Raw genomic sequence first — 13743 nt, forward strand, 5'->3', positions numbered from 1 at the left:
CAATGGGCCATACCAAACAATACAAAAGCAAAGATAAACAAATTACTTGCATAGAAAAATATTTGTTCCCATAAGAGATGATCAGTACAGCCTCTCCGGAACCGTGACAGTATGTGTAGCAGTGAAAGCCATGTTCATATTCAATAGACAAGTAACCGATAAGTCACCAACTTAACATTAAGGTCCCTAATGAAGAAAGAAAGGGCAATAAAATAGTGGGAAAAGGGGGGGGGGGTTTAAGGGGGTAGCATCATGGAGTGAGTCGTGATCCCAATGCAATAGGGGCTCAGTGGACAGAAGACGAATCCACATTAAAGCGAGAGCGCAGGGCAGAACTTCAAGTGATTAGTTAGTGAGACTTGTGATAGAGGGAGGCATCAGGGGCCTTTACCTGTCAAGCTGTACAGGAGGGTTCAGGTGGCCAAATGGAGAGAATAGCAGCAGAAGAGGGTGGAGAGGTGAGCATAAGTCCTCATGCACACGGACGTTTTTACAGCTGCTTTTTTGAGCTTTTTTTGCAGCTTAAAAAGGCCTGTCTATGTTAGTCTATGGCTTCATGCCCACCTAGGCGTTTTTGAGCTGCAAGTGGCATAGGCGTTTTTAAGCTGTAAAAAAAAACCCAGGACCAGTGGGTTCTGAGAGACGTTTTTCAGCTGTAAAAACGCTCAAAAACGTCATTCACCAACGTTTTTTAGCGTTTTTGATCCATTGAAAAAAAAAAATTTGAAAAAAAAAAAAAAAACGCTCAAAAACGCTAAAAACGCTATTGCAAAAACGCTGAAAAAAGTTTAAAAAAATCACTGCAAAGATACTGGCGTTTTCATAACGTTTTTTTAACAGCCTGTGTGCATGAGGGCTAAAAAACTGAAGCATGGAAACAAACTTGGGAAGTTGGGCACAGAATGAGGGCACTAAGGCGGGGCAAGGAAAGGGGTCTGCTTTTTTCTTCCCTTTTTTTTTTTTTTTCTTCTTCCTTTTTTTTTCCCCATAAACCATTTATTGAAAAAAAAAGTGCCAAGTACACTTTAAACAGAAGGTTGTTACATCCATTGTCAAAAAAACATTAATAATAGCCAGGTATTATACATCAATAAAGGAGTACATCCCCACATACAAAGCAAAACCCAGATACTAATTAAATTACTTAGACAAGGTATAACCAGAATAAGAACTATACCTAAAAATGAATAGAGTCACTATAAGGAACCATTAAAAAAGAGAAAAAAGCTAAGGGGTACTTAAGAAGAAGTAAAGAGGAGGAGAGAAATACATTAAAAAAAAAGGGGGAGGTAAAGAGAAAAGGACATGGAAAGAGAAAAAAGCAGGCAGGGAAAGATGAGGAATCAAAGGTAGGGGAGGGAGACAGAGAAGGGAAGAAAACTAGTCCTCTATCTGCTCGTCCCCATCCATGAACGCCTGCCCCAGGGTGGCCTGATATTTCGCTGAAAGTAGAAAAGCTTTACGATCGCTTAGGGAGATGTCCTATAATTGGCTCAACCTCCCTTTTTTTGCTTTTTTTTTTAGAAAGTAGTCAATTTCTACTTGGTAATGCAAGCTTGTTCACAAAAGCATTTCTGTAGCATTGAGGTCCATGTAGAGACAAAAGAAATTAGAATGCGAAAGAGACTTTACATTAGGAGGGATAATATGTACAAAGATCATCTGATGCCTGAACTCCAAAGGTTTCTTCACTATCTTTTGCCACCTGTCTGCTATTTCATAGGAACAGTGTGGAGGAGACACAGTGGGGTGACAAAGTACTAACTGACAGTTATAACTTTATTTTCTGCCTTACAGCAATATCGGCAGCAGTGGATTAAACAGAGAGCTCAAGCTACAAAGAATGGTGACAGGTACTTTTATTTTTAAATACCCCAATCTATATGTTTAAAATGCTAAACTTACTGCCATCTACCACATGATATCCACATGCATTACAAAACTAGATAATCATTGATTACGGGTCATGTTTATGAGACCTATGGGCCCGATGGGGGAAGACGTTGGATCCACTTGTCTGTGTGTGACCACTGTTGCCCAGAGCTAAACCTTAAAATGAATCGGTTTCAGGGCATCTGACCGTTCTATACAGTACTGTGAAGAGCACTTGGTAGCACATCACTGTAGCAGGTAAGTTCTGATGTCAGTACAATGTCCATGGTGCAGGGGCCATGTTAAAGGCAGGCAGGCCTAATTCAGCTTTGACCTGTCTTGCTCTTGTTAAACCTCTAAAAAAAAAAAAGAAAAAAAAGTAAATTGAAATATTGTTCAAAAAAGAAAAGTAGATATATATTGCTGGTCAACAGAAGTGCAAATCCCCCTAAAAAAAAGAGTAAAATGCATAATGTTGTTCATTGTATTGTAACTGCATTCCTATGAAAATAATTGACTGGCACCACAATTGCTGCCCACAAGAAATGCATTGGTCTTCTTTTAATGTTAAGGTTAATATTCTTTTAACACAATAAAATGAAACTCCCCTCAATTGAAAAGGAGATCTTTGACTCTCCCGCTCAGTTACATAATGTAACTTTGTACTTGGGACTTTACTGTAAGTTTTAAGGTATATCTGGAGAAGCTGTAATTGTGTAAAATGCATGCTGGAAAATATTACAAGTATACGTATAGCAATTTGAATGGGTTAAAATTGTACTGGATCACACAAAAAGTAGTGCATGCACCGCTTTTCAAAAATCCACTGCACCAAATTGCTTTAATACTGCGGTACCGTGCGATTCTGCGCAGGCATATGGACTGCGTGTGCAATCTGTGTTTGAGGTGTCGTTCGGAATATGTTGGCATCCACAGCAGATAGCACACCTTTTCTTTTTTTTTTTTTTTTTTTTTCTTCTTCTTTTTTGTGTTTACTCTGAGCAGGAAACATGCATGGAATGCGGACTGAGCTTTCATTGTGTTTTCTTTCTGACCTATGCTTACACCAATTTTATTTGTATAGTAATAGCAGCATAGTATGGAGATCAGCCAGTGCTTTTCATTGAAAATTAGGTGGCATTGGAAGACGGCTAGGGAAATTGTAGATTTTACCCTTTTTCCTCTTGCCTACTTCTTGTTGCTATTACCAGAATTATTTGCTTGAAGGCAATGTGGCATATTTGGGAAGAAAAAACTGAACAGAAAAAACAATTATAGAACATGTTTATAAGCTCGGCCATCTAACCCGCAGTCTTATGATATATCTTTTTGCTTTTTTTTTTTTTTTTTTTTTTACAGCTCTGTCCCAGAAGATTTTGAATCCTATTTGCATAGTGTAAGGTCTCAATATGAAGCTGTCAGAAATAGCAGTAAGTTTTTTGGGTTTTTTTTGTGTTTTTTTTTTTGTAAAATCTTTGTTTTCTAGGGATATTTACTAATACAAAAATAAGCAGCTCCGTTTTAGGCTCCATTCACACCGGCAACTAAGGCCGGTGCAAATTGTGCCTGCAGTTCCTGCCATGGCTAGCTGCAGCCTCAGGCCCTGTTCACCATAACGGCAGCTCTCTGCACAGCCAGCAGTTACCTGCTGTGATCGCTGCTGGACACACACTATGCAGAAAGCTGTGAACAGCTGCAGCCACTGGTGACCCGTCATTATAGTCAACAGGGCCTGAGGCCGCACCTAAGCACTTAGCCTCGGTTCACACCAGAGGCGGCACGACTTGCAGGTCGCCTCACCGAGGCGACCTGCACACGACTGCCCGGGCGATTTTGCAAAACGACTTCTGTATAGAAGTCTATGCAAGTCGCCCCAAGTCGCCCCCAAAGACGTACAGGAACCTTTTTCTAAGTCGGAGGGACTTGCGTCGCTCCGATTAGAACGGTTCCATTGTACTGAACGGGACGCTACTTGTCAGGCGACCTAGATTCGCCTGACAAGTCGTCCTAGTGTGAACCGAGCCTTAGAGTTGCAGCAGGAATCTCTGATTTCTGCCGCTGCTATTCACACAGGCTCTGATCGCCAGTGTGAATGTAGCCTAATTGAAGATGGCATTTTTTAATTATGAATAGAAACGTGTATGTATTCTTTATGCAATTTGAGACTCTGTGATCAATGTACAAAAAATAGAGAAACCACTCCCAACTATAAAGTGCAAGCATATAGAGGTGCACAAAGCTGCAGCAGTCTCTAAAGCTCCCAGCCAAATCTCTGACTGGTAAAACTTCTTTAGTTTCTAAATGTCTTTGGCATGGCAACCAAGTATTTGGTGTTACTGGACATTAGAGGCTGCTGCAGGTTTTTACTTTAACAAGGCTGTGTTAAAGGGTAACTGTACTGCACTATATGTACCTCAAGGCTCATATATCTAAATGAGACTGTAAGACTCTGCTGTAACCTTTGTGCCATAGATAGCCATCACAGTGCTTATAATGTTATTCATTTAAGTATGTGTATGTTTGGGGTGATTCTTGAGGGCATATATGATACAGTTACCCTTTAACTGGCATCCTGAATCTGCAGTATTGGCCACACTGGTGCATAGTTAGAAACTTGCTTGTCACTGCTGATTTCACGAATGACAAGGAATTCCAGATCCACCATGCAGCCTGTATGTTTGATGGCATTGTATTTGAGGTGCAATCTAAGTAGTACCTTGTTTTTGCACCCCGCAAGGTTTGAGGGGTTTCACTGCTGAACAGCTCCCAGGTCTTGGCCCTCAAGCACACCTGTGTAGACTACAGCTGACCACTTTCAGAGCAGCACAGGAGTTAAGCATTTACAAAAGCACAGGAATGCTGGTCTCAGAGGTGGCTGGAGTTTAAGGGTATCTAGAAACACTGAGGTGCTTGAATTACAGAAAGAGTGCAGAAGTTTATTGCAGGATAGGTAGATAGGACTGACAGCAAAGTATGCGTGCAAGGGTTTCTAAAAGCACAAAGGTGTTGGAATTATGGAAAGGCAGGAGTCGTAGAAGTGTCTTTCAGCACTGGGATGCTAAGAACTCAGACATGAGGGTCTCTTGTAGCACTAGGGTGACACAGGTGCACAGGGGTAAGAGTGTCTAGGTGTACTGGGGTGTTGTCAGCACACAAATACAGGAATGAGACTTTCTGAGAGTACTGGGGTGTTGGTAGTACACAAACACAGGTGTGAGAGTTTCTGGAAGTACTGCGGTGCACAGGGAACACACTGAAGTAGGGATGCCCGTGCGGCTGGAGTTCAGGGCAAACACAATGAAGCAGGAATGCCAGAGTGAATAAAAATAAGGGATGCGGTGCCAGCTAATATAACTAAATGTACCCGTGCTGCTCCTAAAATTAGTGTATACTAATAAATCATGAAAAAGTGTGTGTAAAGGGCGCTATCTGGATAAAGAAAAAAACGTAAATATTATAGTGAATTAATAAAAGCTGTATAAGTAAATCAATACATTAAATTAAATGTGTGTAATCAAAAAGTGCACAATTCATCAATATACATAATACTCCATAAATTTCTATGATAAACGACTCTTCAATATATGCTCCAACACCGTGCTCCTGAAATATGTGCTCCAATACTCCAAACCAATAGTGCTTCACCCGAAGTGACTATAGAATGCACTCACCAGATTTCCCTGGGCAGCAAGTGACCATAAAGCATGAAATGTGAGAAACTGCTCGATTCGTAGGTCAGTCTCCATCAGCATCCACATCTATCTCTCTCCTCCATACATGGATAAATACGATCACAATCGAATAAGCAGGCATATGTAGATAAATCTCTCCAGTATCATATAAGGCCTGACACACTAACAGACAGGAGCCCTCCTCTTCCACCGGGTAGTTGGAATGCACGCCGCTAGTCACACAGCGGTGCAGGACCGATTCTACAGACCCTCGAGCTGCCTTTGTGCCGTTTGCATCATACTGGACATATGTAAGTGCAGCTTTCATTTAAATAAAACTTTATTACACTATACCTGCCTTCTGTGGCTCTTTGTGGCAGAGCCAATTCCACAGAGTCTTGTGATGGAAAAGGAGACAGATGAATATTGTGGAGGATATATGATACTGGAGAGCTTTATTTACATATCCCGGCTTATTCGATCGTGATCGTATTTATGTATGGAGGAGAGAGATAGATGTGGATTCTGATGGAGACCGACCTATGAATCAAGCAGGTTCTCACATTTTCATGCTTTATGGTCACTTGCTGCCCAGGGAAATCTGGTGAGCGCATTTTATAGTCACTTCGCATGAAGCACTATTGGTTTGGAGTATTGGAGCACATTTTTCAGGAGCACGGTGTTGGATCGTATATTGTAGAGTGGTTTATCATAGAAATGTATAGACTTTTATGTATATTGATGAATTGTGCACTTTTTGATTACACACATTTAGTTTAATTTATTGATTTACTTATACAGCTTTTATTAATTCACTATAATATTTACGTTTTTCAGAAACGCTAGATGCAGCTGGGGTGCATAGAGAACACATTGGAGTAGGAATACTGGCTGTGGCTGGAGTGTGCAGGGAGCACACTGGAACAGGAATTCTGGATACAACTGGGGTGCACAGGGAACACAATGGATCAGAAACGCTAGATGCAGCTGGGGTGCATAAAGAAAACATTGGAGTAGAAATGTTGGCTGCAGCTGGAGTGCAGAGAGAACACACTGGAATAGGAATTCTGCATTCAGCTGGGATGCACAGGGAACATAATGGATCAGAAACGCTAGATGCGGCTGGGGTGAACAGAGAGCACATTGGAGTAGGAATGCTGGCTGCGGCTGGAGTGCACAGGGAACACACTGGAATGGGAATTCTGGATTCAGCTAGGGCGCACAGGGAACACACTGAAGTAGGAATATTGGATGTGGCTGAAGTGCACAGGGTTAAAAGATGCAGGAACATTGGGATATACAATGATACAGGGTCTTTAGAGGTGCAATGAATCCTTTCTAGGAACACTGGGATATCTAGGCATACTTTTGGTACAAGGAACACTGGGGCTCACTAGGAATACTCTTTGTTACAAGGAACACTTGGGATCAATAGGGATACTTGCAGGAACTGTGGCTAGGAACACTAGCTGTTGCTGGGGAGCGGATATGAGACAGAGCTTGGCTTAAATTGAGAGGGAGATTGCCAAGTTGTGAGAGGACTGGCTGTGTAGCTAACTATATCCAACAGCAGGAGCGAGAGTCATATCCGCTGCCTCCAGTCCAATGGAGGAGCCAGACATTACGCCTTGCATATATGTGGAACTACAAGTACCAGATCCAGGCTTTAATGTCTGTGGATGTGATCAGATCATGACAGATCAACTTTGCAACTGATTTTCAACAGCTGAAGGAGTTTGGAGTTCTGATTAGCTGGTTTTCTGGTAGAGATCATGTGACCAAGTGCCTTAGCCTTCAGGCATGCAACCTGTTTTGAAGGGAATCTGGAGCAGAATATTCTTCAGGAATTATTATTCTATATCCATTACAGCAAGAATGTTGGCAGCGCTTTGTGTCAACGTAAATTCCCATTTCAGTAAGATGCATCATTTATAAAAGGTTTAAACTGGGGACTGGAACTGCCTGTGCTCAAAGAAAGGGGGTTGAATAATGCTGGCCACCTGACTGAGGACTTCTTGAGGCAGAAAAAGGTACTGAAGGAGAAACCTCTGGTTTAAAGTTGAAAATTTATGCAAAAGCTGGCTACATTATTTATTTTATCTTTTAATTGGCTGTTTAACTTTTATCATGGTGTTTTTTTGGGGGGGCTGGAGTTCTGCTTTTTAAAGAAGTGTTATCTGATACTCATTTCCTAACCTCTCTTCAGATACCAGCTGAAATTTTGCTATTTTTTGATCAGTTGCTTTCCTGTTCCTCATTTACTCCTGGTGTTATGGGTCAATCCTGTTTATCTCTGGTTAACCTTGCATATGTATAAGTAGGACCTTTAGTACACTTCATTTAGGTTTTTCTCAGGATTTGTCTTATTTTTATTTTCTATTTTAATTTAGTTGATCAGTGGCCCTGATACATCCAGCTGCTGTAGCATTTAATGCTAAAATAAACATATAATAATAATGTTTGTAAGGCCATATTGTAGCTTGATAAATCATGACCATTATGGTTTGGTAGACTGTAGCTCAGATCATGGTTAGAGTTGTTTGATTTGGTTCATACATAAAGAGCTGTAAGTATTGCAGAATTTGTCTTGCCTAACCCTTCAATTTTCCTTTCACATTAGTTGCATATATAATGGGAAGTAGTGTGTGTGTATGTGTGTGTGTGTATATATATATATATATATATATATATATATATATATATATATATATATATATATATATATAATGTGTATATATATCTATATATATATATATATATATATATATCTATATATCTATATATATAGATATATAGATATATAGATATATATATATATATCTCATTCAGAAAGTATTCACAGCGCTTCACTTCTTTCACATTTTATGTTACAGCCTTATTCCAAAATGGATTCATTATTTTCCTCAAAATTCTACAAACAATAATCCATAATGATATAGTGAAAGATGCTTGTTTGAAATTTGCAAATGTATTAACAATAAGAAAACAAAAAAAAAAAATCACATGTACATAAGTATTCACAGCCTTTGCCATGACACTCAGAAATTTGAGTTTAGGTGCATCCTGATTCCACTGATTATCCTTGAGATGTTTCTACAACTTGATTGGAGTCCACCTGTGGTAAATTTAGTTGATTGGACATGATTTGGAAAGGCACACACCTGTCTATATAAGGTCCCACAGTTAGCAGTGTATGTCAGAGCACAAACCAGGCCATGAAGTCCAAGGCATTGTCTGTAGACCTCGGAGACAGGATTGTATTGAGGCACAGATCTGGGGAAGGGTACAGAAAAATTTCTGCAGCATTGAAGGTTCCAATGAGCACAGTGGCCTCCATCATCCATAAATGGAAGAAGTTTGGAACCACCAGGACTCTTCTTAGAGCGGGCCGTCCGGCCAAACTGAGTGATCAGGGAGAAGGGTCTTAGTCAGGGAGGTGACCAAGAACCAGATGGTCACTCTGACAGAACTCCAGCATTTCTCTGTGGAGAGAGGAGAACCTTCCAGAAGAACAACCATCTCTGCAGCACTCCACCAATCAGGCCTCTATGGTACTCCTCAGTAAAAGGCACATGACAGCCCACCTGGAGTTTGCCAAAAGGCACCTGAAGGACTCTGACCATGAGAAACAAATTTCTCTAGTCTGATGATACAAAGATTGAACTCTTTGGCCTGAATAGCAAGTGTCATGTCTGGAGGAAACCAGGCACCGCTCATCACCTGGCCAAGAGCATCTACAGTGAAGCATGGTAGTAGCAGCATCATGCTGTGGGGATGTTTTTCAGCGGCAGGAACTGGGAGAATAGTCAGGATTAAGGGAAAGATGAGTACAGCAATGTAAAGAGACATCCTTGATGAAAGCCTGCTCCAGAGCGCTCTGGACTTCTGACTGGGGGGAAGGTTCATCTGGACAACAACCCTAAGCACACAGCCAAGCTAACAGGAGTGGCTATGGAACAACTCTGTGAATGTCCTTGAGTGGCCCAGCCAGAGCCCAGACTTGAACCCGATTGAACATCTCTGGAGAGATCTAAAAAATGGCTGTGCGCCGACACTCCTCATCCAGCCTGATGGAGCTTGAGAGATCCTGAAAAGAAGATAGGAGAAACTGATCAAAAATAGGTGTGCAAAGCTTGTAGCATCATACTCAAAAAGACTTGAGGCTGTAACTGTTGCCAAAGGTACTTCAACAAAGTATTGAACAAAGGCTGTGAATACTTATGTACGTGTTTTTTTTTTTTTTGTTTGTTTTTTTAAGTAAATTTGCTAAGATTTCAAACAAACTTCGTTCACGTTGTCATTATGAGGTAGTGTTTGTAGAATTTTTAGGAAAAGAATTTAATCCATTTTGGAATAAGGCTGTAACCTAAAATGTGGAAAAAGTGAAGCACTGTAAATACTTTCCGGATGCACTGGTGTGTATGTGTGTATGTGTATATATATATATATATATATGTGTGTGTGTATATGTGTATATATGTATATGTATATGTATATATATATATATATATATATATATATATATATATATGTGTGTGTATATATATATATATATATATATATATATATTATATCCATCTCCCTTCTCTTCTCTCATCTCCTCATATATTTTCATGTGACAACACTGAAAATATGAAAGTTTGCTACAATGTAAAGTAGTGAGTGTACACAGCCATTAATGTCTAAACCGTTGGCAACAAAAGTGAGTACACCCCTAAGTGAAAATGTCCAAATTAGGCCCAAAGTGTCAATATTTTGTGTGGCCACCATTATTTTCCAGCACTGCTTTAACTCTCTTGGGCATATAGTTCACCAGAGCTTCATAGGTTGCCACTGTAGTCCTTTTTCCATTTCTCCATGATGACATCATGGATCTGGTGGATGTTAGAGACCTTGCGCTTCTCCACCTTCTGTTTGAGGATGCCCCACAGATGCTCAATAGGGTTTAGGTCTGGAGACATGCTTGGCCAGTTCATCGCCTTTACCCTCAGCTTCTTTAGCAAGGTAGTGGTCGTCTTGGGGGTGTGTTTTGGGTCGTTATGTTGAAATAGTGCCCTGTGGCCCAGTCTCCGAAGGGAGGGGATCATGCTCTGCTTCAGTATGTCACAGTACATGTTGGCATTTATGGTTCCCTCAATGAACTGTAGCTCCCCAGTGCCAGCAGCACTCATGCAGCCCCAGACCATGACACTCCCACCACCATGCTTGACTGTAGCCAAGACACACTTATCTTTGTACTCCTCACCTGGTTGCCATCACATGCTTGACACCATCTGAACCAAATAAGTTTATCTTGGTCTCATCAGACCAGAGGACATGGTTCCAGTAATCCATGTCCTTAGTCTGCTTGTCTTCAGCAAACTGTTTGCAGGCTTTCTTGTGCATCATCTTTAGAAGAGGCTTCCTTCTGGGATGACAGCCATGCAGACCCATCTGATGCAGTGTGCGGCGTATGGTCTGAGCACTGACAGGCTGATCCCCCACCCCTTCAACCTCTGCAGCAATGCTGGCAGCACTCATACGTCTATTTCTCAACGACAACCTCTGGATATGACGCTGAGCGCGGGCACTCAACTTCTTTGGTTCGACCATGGCGAGGCCTGTTCTGAGTGGAACCTGCCTTGTCAAACCGCTGTATGGTCTTGCCAATCTTCTTATAGCCTAGGCCATTTTTATGTAGAGCAACAATTCTTTTTTTTTCAGATCCTCAGAGTTCTTTTTCATGAGGTGCCATGTTGAACTTCCAGTGACCAGTATAAGTGAGTGAGAGCGATGACACCAAATTTAACACCTGAGACCTTGTAACACTAACGAGTCACATGACACCGGGGAGGGAAAATGACTAATTGGGCCCAATTTAGACATTTTTTTTTACGTGAACAAAAGTTTTATCGAGTAATATGTACACACACTTCAAGTTCACAAAGGATACATATATATCACGGATCGATCATTACAGGTATGATGTTATATGTTATATTGGTACATTCTTATTCCCTGTACATTTGAGGGCTTTCTGTAGGAGTATGAATCATAAACATTGCATATTAACCAGTTATCAATTGTGGATGTGTTTCAGGATGTTTAGTGTGGGTGGGTATACTGCATTCATGAGCAAGTGTCTGCTTCTTGGAGCCAACGGCCCCATATCTTGTCATATTTTGTTGGGCAGCCTCGATTTACATTGATGCATTTCTTATAGGGTAGGGCACCATTTACCTCCCCTTTCCAATCCGTGAAGGTAGGGGGTAGGGGTCTCATCCATTGCCTAGCTATGACCTTCCTGACTGAAAACTTTTCATGTAAGAATATCTTGTTAAATTTGTCTGTGGTGTCGGGAAAAATTCAGAGTAGACATTGTTTCGGGTCCAGTGTTATTGGGGAGCCCATGTTATGTAAAAAGGTTATAATTTGTGTCCGCAGGCCCTGTACTTTGGGACAGGACCAAAGGAGATGAAAAAATGTGCCCGTCTCTCGACCACACATGAGGCACAGAGTAGATTGGCCTTGTCTGTACCTAGCCACCCTCAATGGGGTGAGATATGCCCTGTGGATTATGTATATTTGGGAGAGCCTGTCTGAGAGTTTAGGGGATACTGCTCTGCAGGACTCCAATGCTTCCTCCTCCTCCAGCGGTCCCACCTCCCTCTCCCATCGGGGCTTCAAGGCATAAGCCAATGTGGTAGCAGTCAGGGTAGAAAGCATATTGTAAAAGGCTGAGATCAGTCTCTGAGGGTCACTGCCTTTGACTATCGCCATAATGGGATGGGATTATGGGTAGGATGTGGGGGAGATCTCCGAAATTGCACCTGGATCGCATGGCGCACCTACAGAAATCTGAAAAACATATGGTTTGGGAGCACGAATTCCTCTCTTAGCACATCAAAGGTTTTCAGAGTACCGTCAGACATCAGATAATGCAAATAGTACATCCCACGGTTGGCCCATATCTCTGTATTTTGTATGGATAGTAATTCCTGAAGAAGTTTGTTATGCCATAATAGGGTGTAATCCTTATACTGTGGTGTAGTCAATTTAGCAGAGGCCAGGTCCCAGATGCATCTATAATGAAAAAGGTGATTTCCTATCTCCCTCAGGTTCTGCACAATTGGATCCCACCGCTATAGGACACAATGGTCTCTGGTACATTGTGCCCAGACTGGGCATATTAGAGTATTGAATTTCTCCCTGTCCGTCTTGTCTAGGTGGTACAGTAGGGACACAATTTGGACATTTTCACATAGGGGTGTACTCACTTTTGTTGCCAGCGGTTTAGATATTAATTGCTGTGTTGAGTTATATTGAGGGGACAGCAAATTTACACTGTTATACAAGCTGTACACTCCCTACTAGCAAAGTGTCATTTCAGTCATTTCTTCTTCAGTGTTGTCACATGAAAAGATATAAAAAAAAATTTCAAAAATGTGAGGGGTGTACTCACTTTTGTGAGATAGAGCGTGTGTGTGTGTGTGTGTGTGTGTGTGTGTGTGTATAGATGTATAGCTAGATATATATCATATTTTATAGCACTGAAGCATGAGATCGGCTTGAAACAACTGCTTTATTTTACTTAGCTTGAGCTAAATATAATTTCTTTGAGTGGCACAGGTTTTTTTAAGATGTGAGAATGGGAAGTAGGCCCTAAAATGTACTGGATGTTCAATGCTTCCAAATTATGCTTTTCAATTAGGGTTATCATCCGATGCAAATCTCCTCACGCCTAATACAGAGAGTAGTTGTGATTTAACAACTAGAACAAAGTCAACAAGTGGGAACGATGACAACACCTCACTGGACCTTGAGTGGGAAGATGAAGAAGGTGAGCTATTCTTATTTAGAATATAATAATATCCTTTTTGGTGCCCTGCATTCTGTTAGATCTTTTTACTGATGCACCACAATTTTGAGCAATACCACTGAGCTGCTAAAGTAAAAATCACTCTCTATTTCCAGAAGCAGAGGAATAAAATGACCTGCACTCTTTCATGTACATTGAGCTCTTCTGAGATCAGGTCATGCAGTTCATGGGTGTGCCATGTGTCTAAAATGTAATGATGAATTGTAGCTCTGACATTTGTATTGGTCATCACTTGTGAAACTGTCCTAGCTAAACAAAGTTTTTTAAAATGCCAAGTAAATGTGTATTTTGGGGATTATGACAGAAGCATTGATTAGTTTGTTCATTTACAAGTTGCTCAAC

At 41.0% G+C, this 13743-nt stretch overlaps 1 protein-coding gene across 2 annotated transcripts in view; it reads left to right on the forward strand.

Moving 5' to 3' along the window:
* Positions 1-13743, forward strand: part of AP1AR (adaptor related protein complex 1 associated regulatory protein) — a 91971-nt gene that overhangs the window by 71455 nt on the left and 6773 nt on the right. For both annotated transcript variants that reach the window (XM_073602533.1, XM_073602542.1), the window contains 3 exons: positions 1798-1853; positions 3232-3302; positions 13234-13362. In XM_073602533.1, coding sequence (XP_073458634.1) covers positions 1798-1853; positions 3232-3302; positions 13234-13362 — 256 coding nt within the window. The remainder of the gene's footprint in view (positions 1-1797; positions 1854-3231; positions 3303-13233; positions 13363-13743) is intronic.

Source organism: Aquarana catesbeiana, linkage group LG01 (assembly GCF_042186555.1).
Source record: "Aquarana catesbeiana isolate 2022-GZ linkage group LG01, ASM4218655v1, whole genome shotgun sequence".
Taxonomy (NCBI): domain Eukaryota; kingdom Metazoa; phylum Chordata; class Amphibia; order Anura; family Ranidae; genus Aquarana; species Aquarana catesbeiana.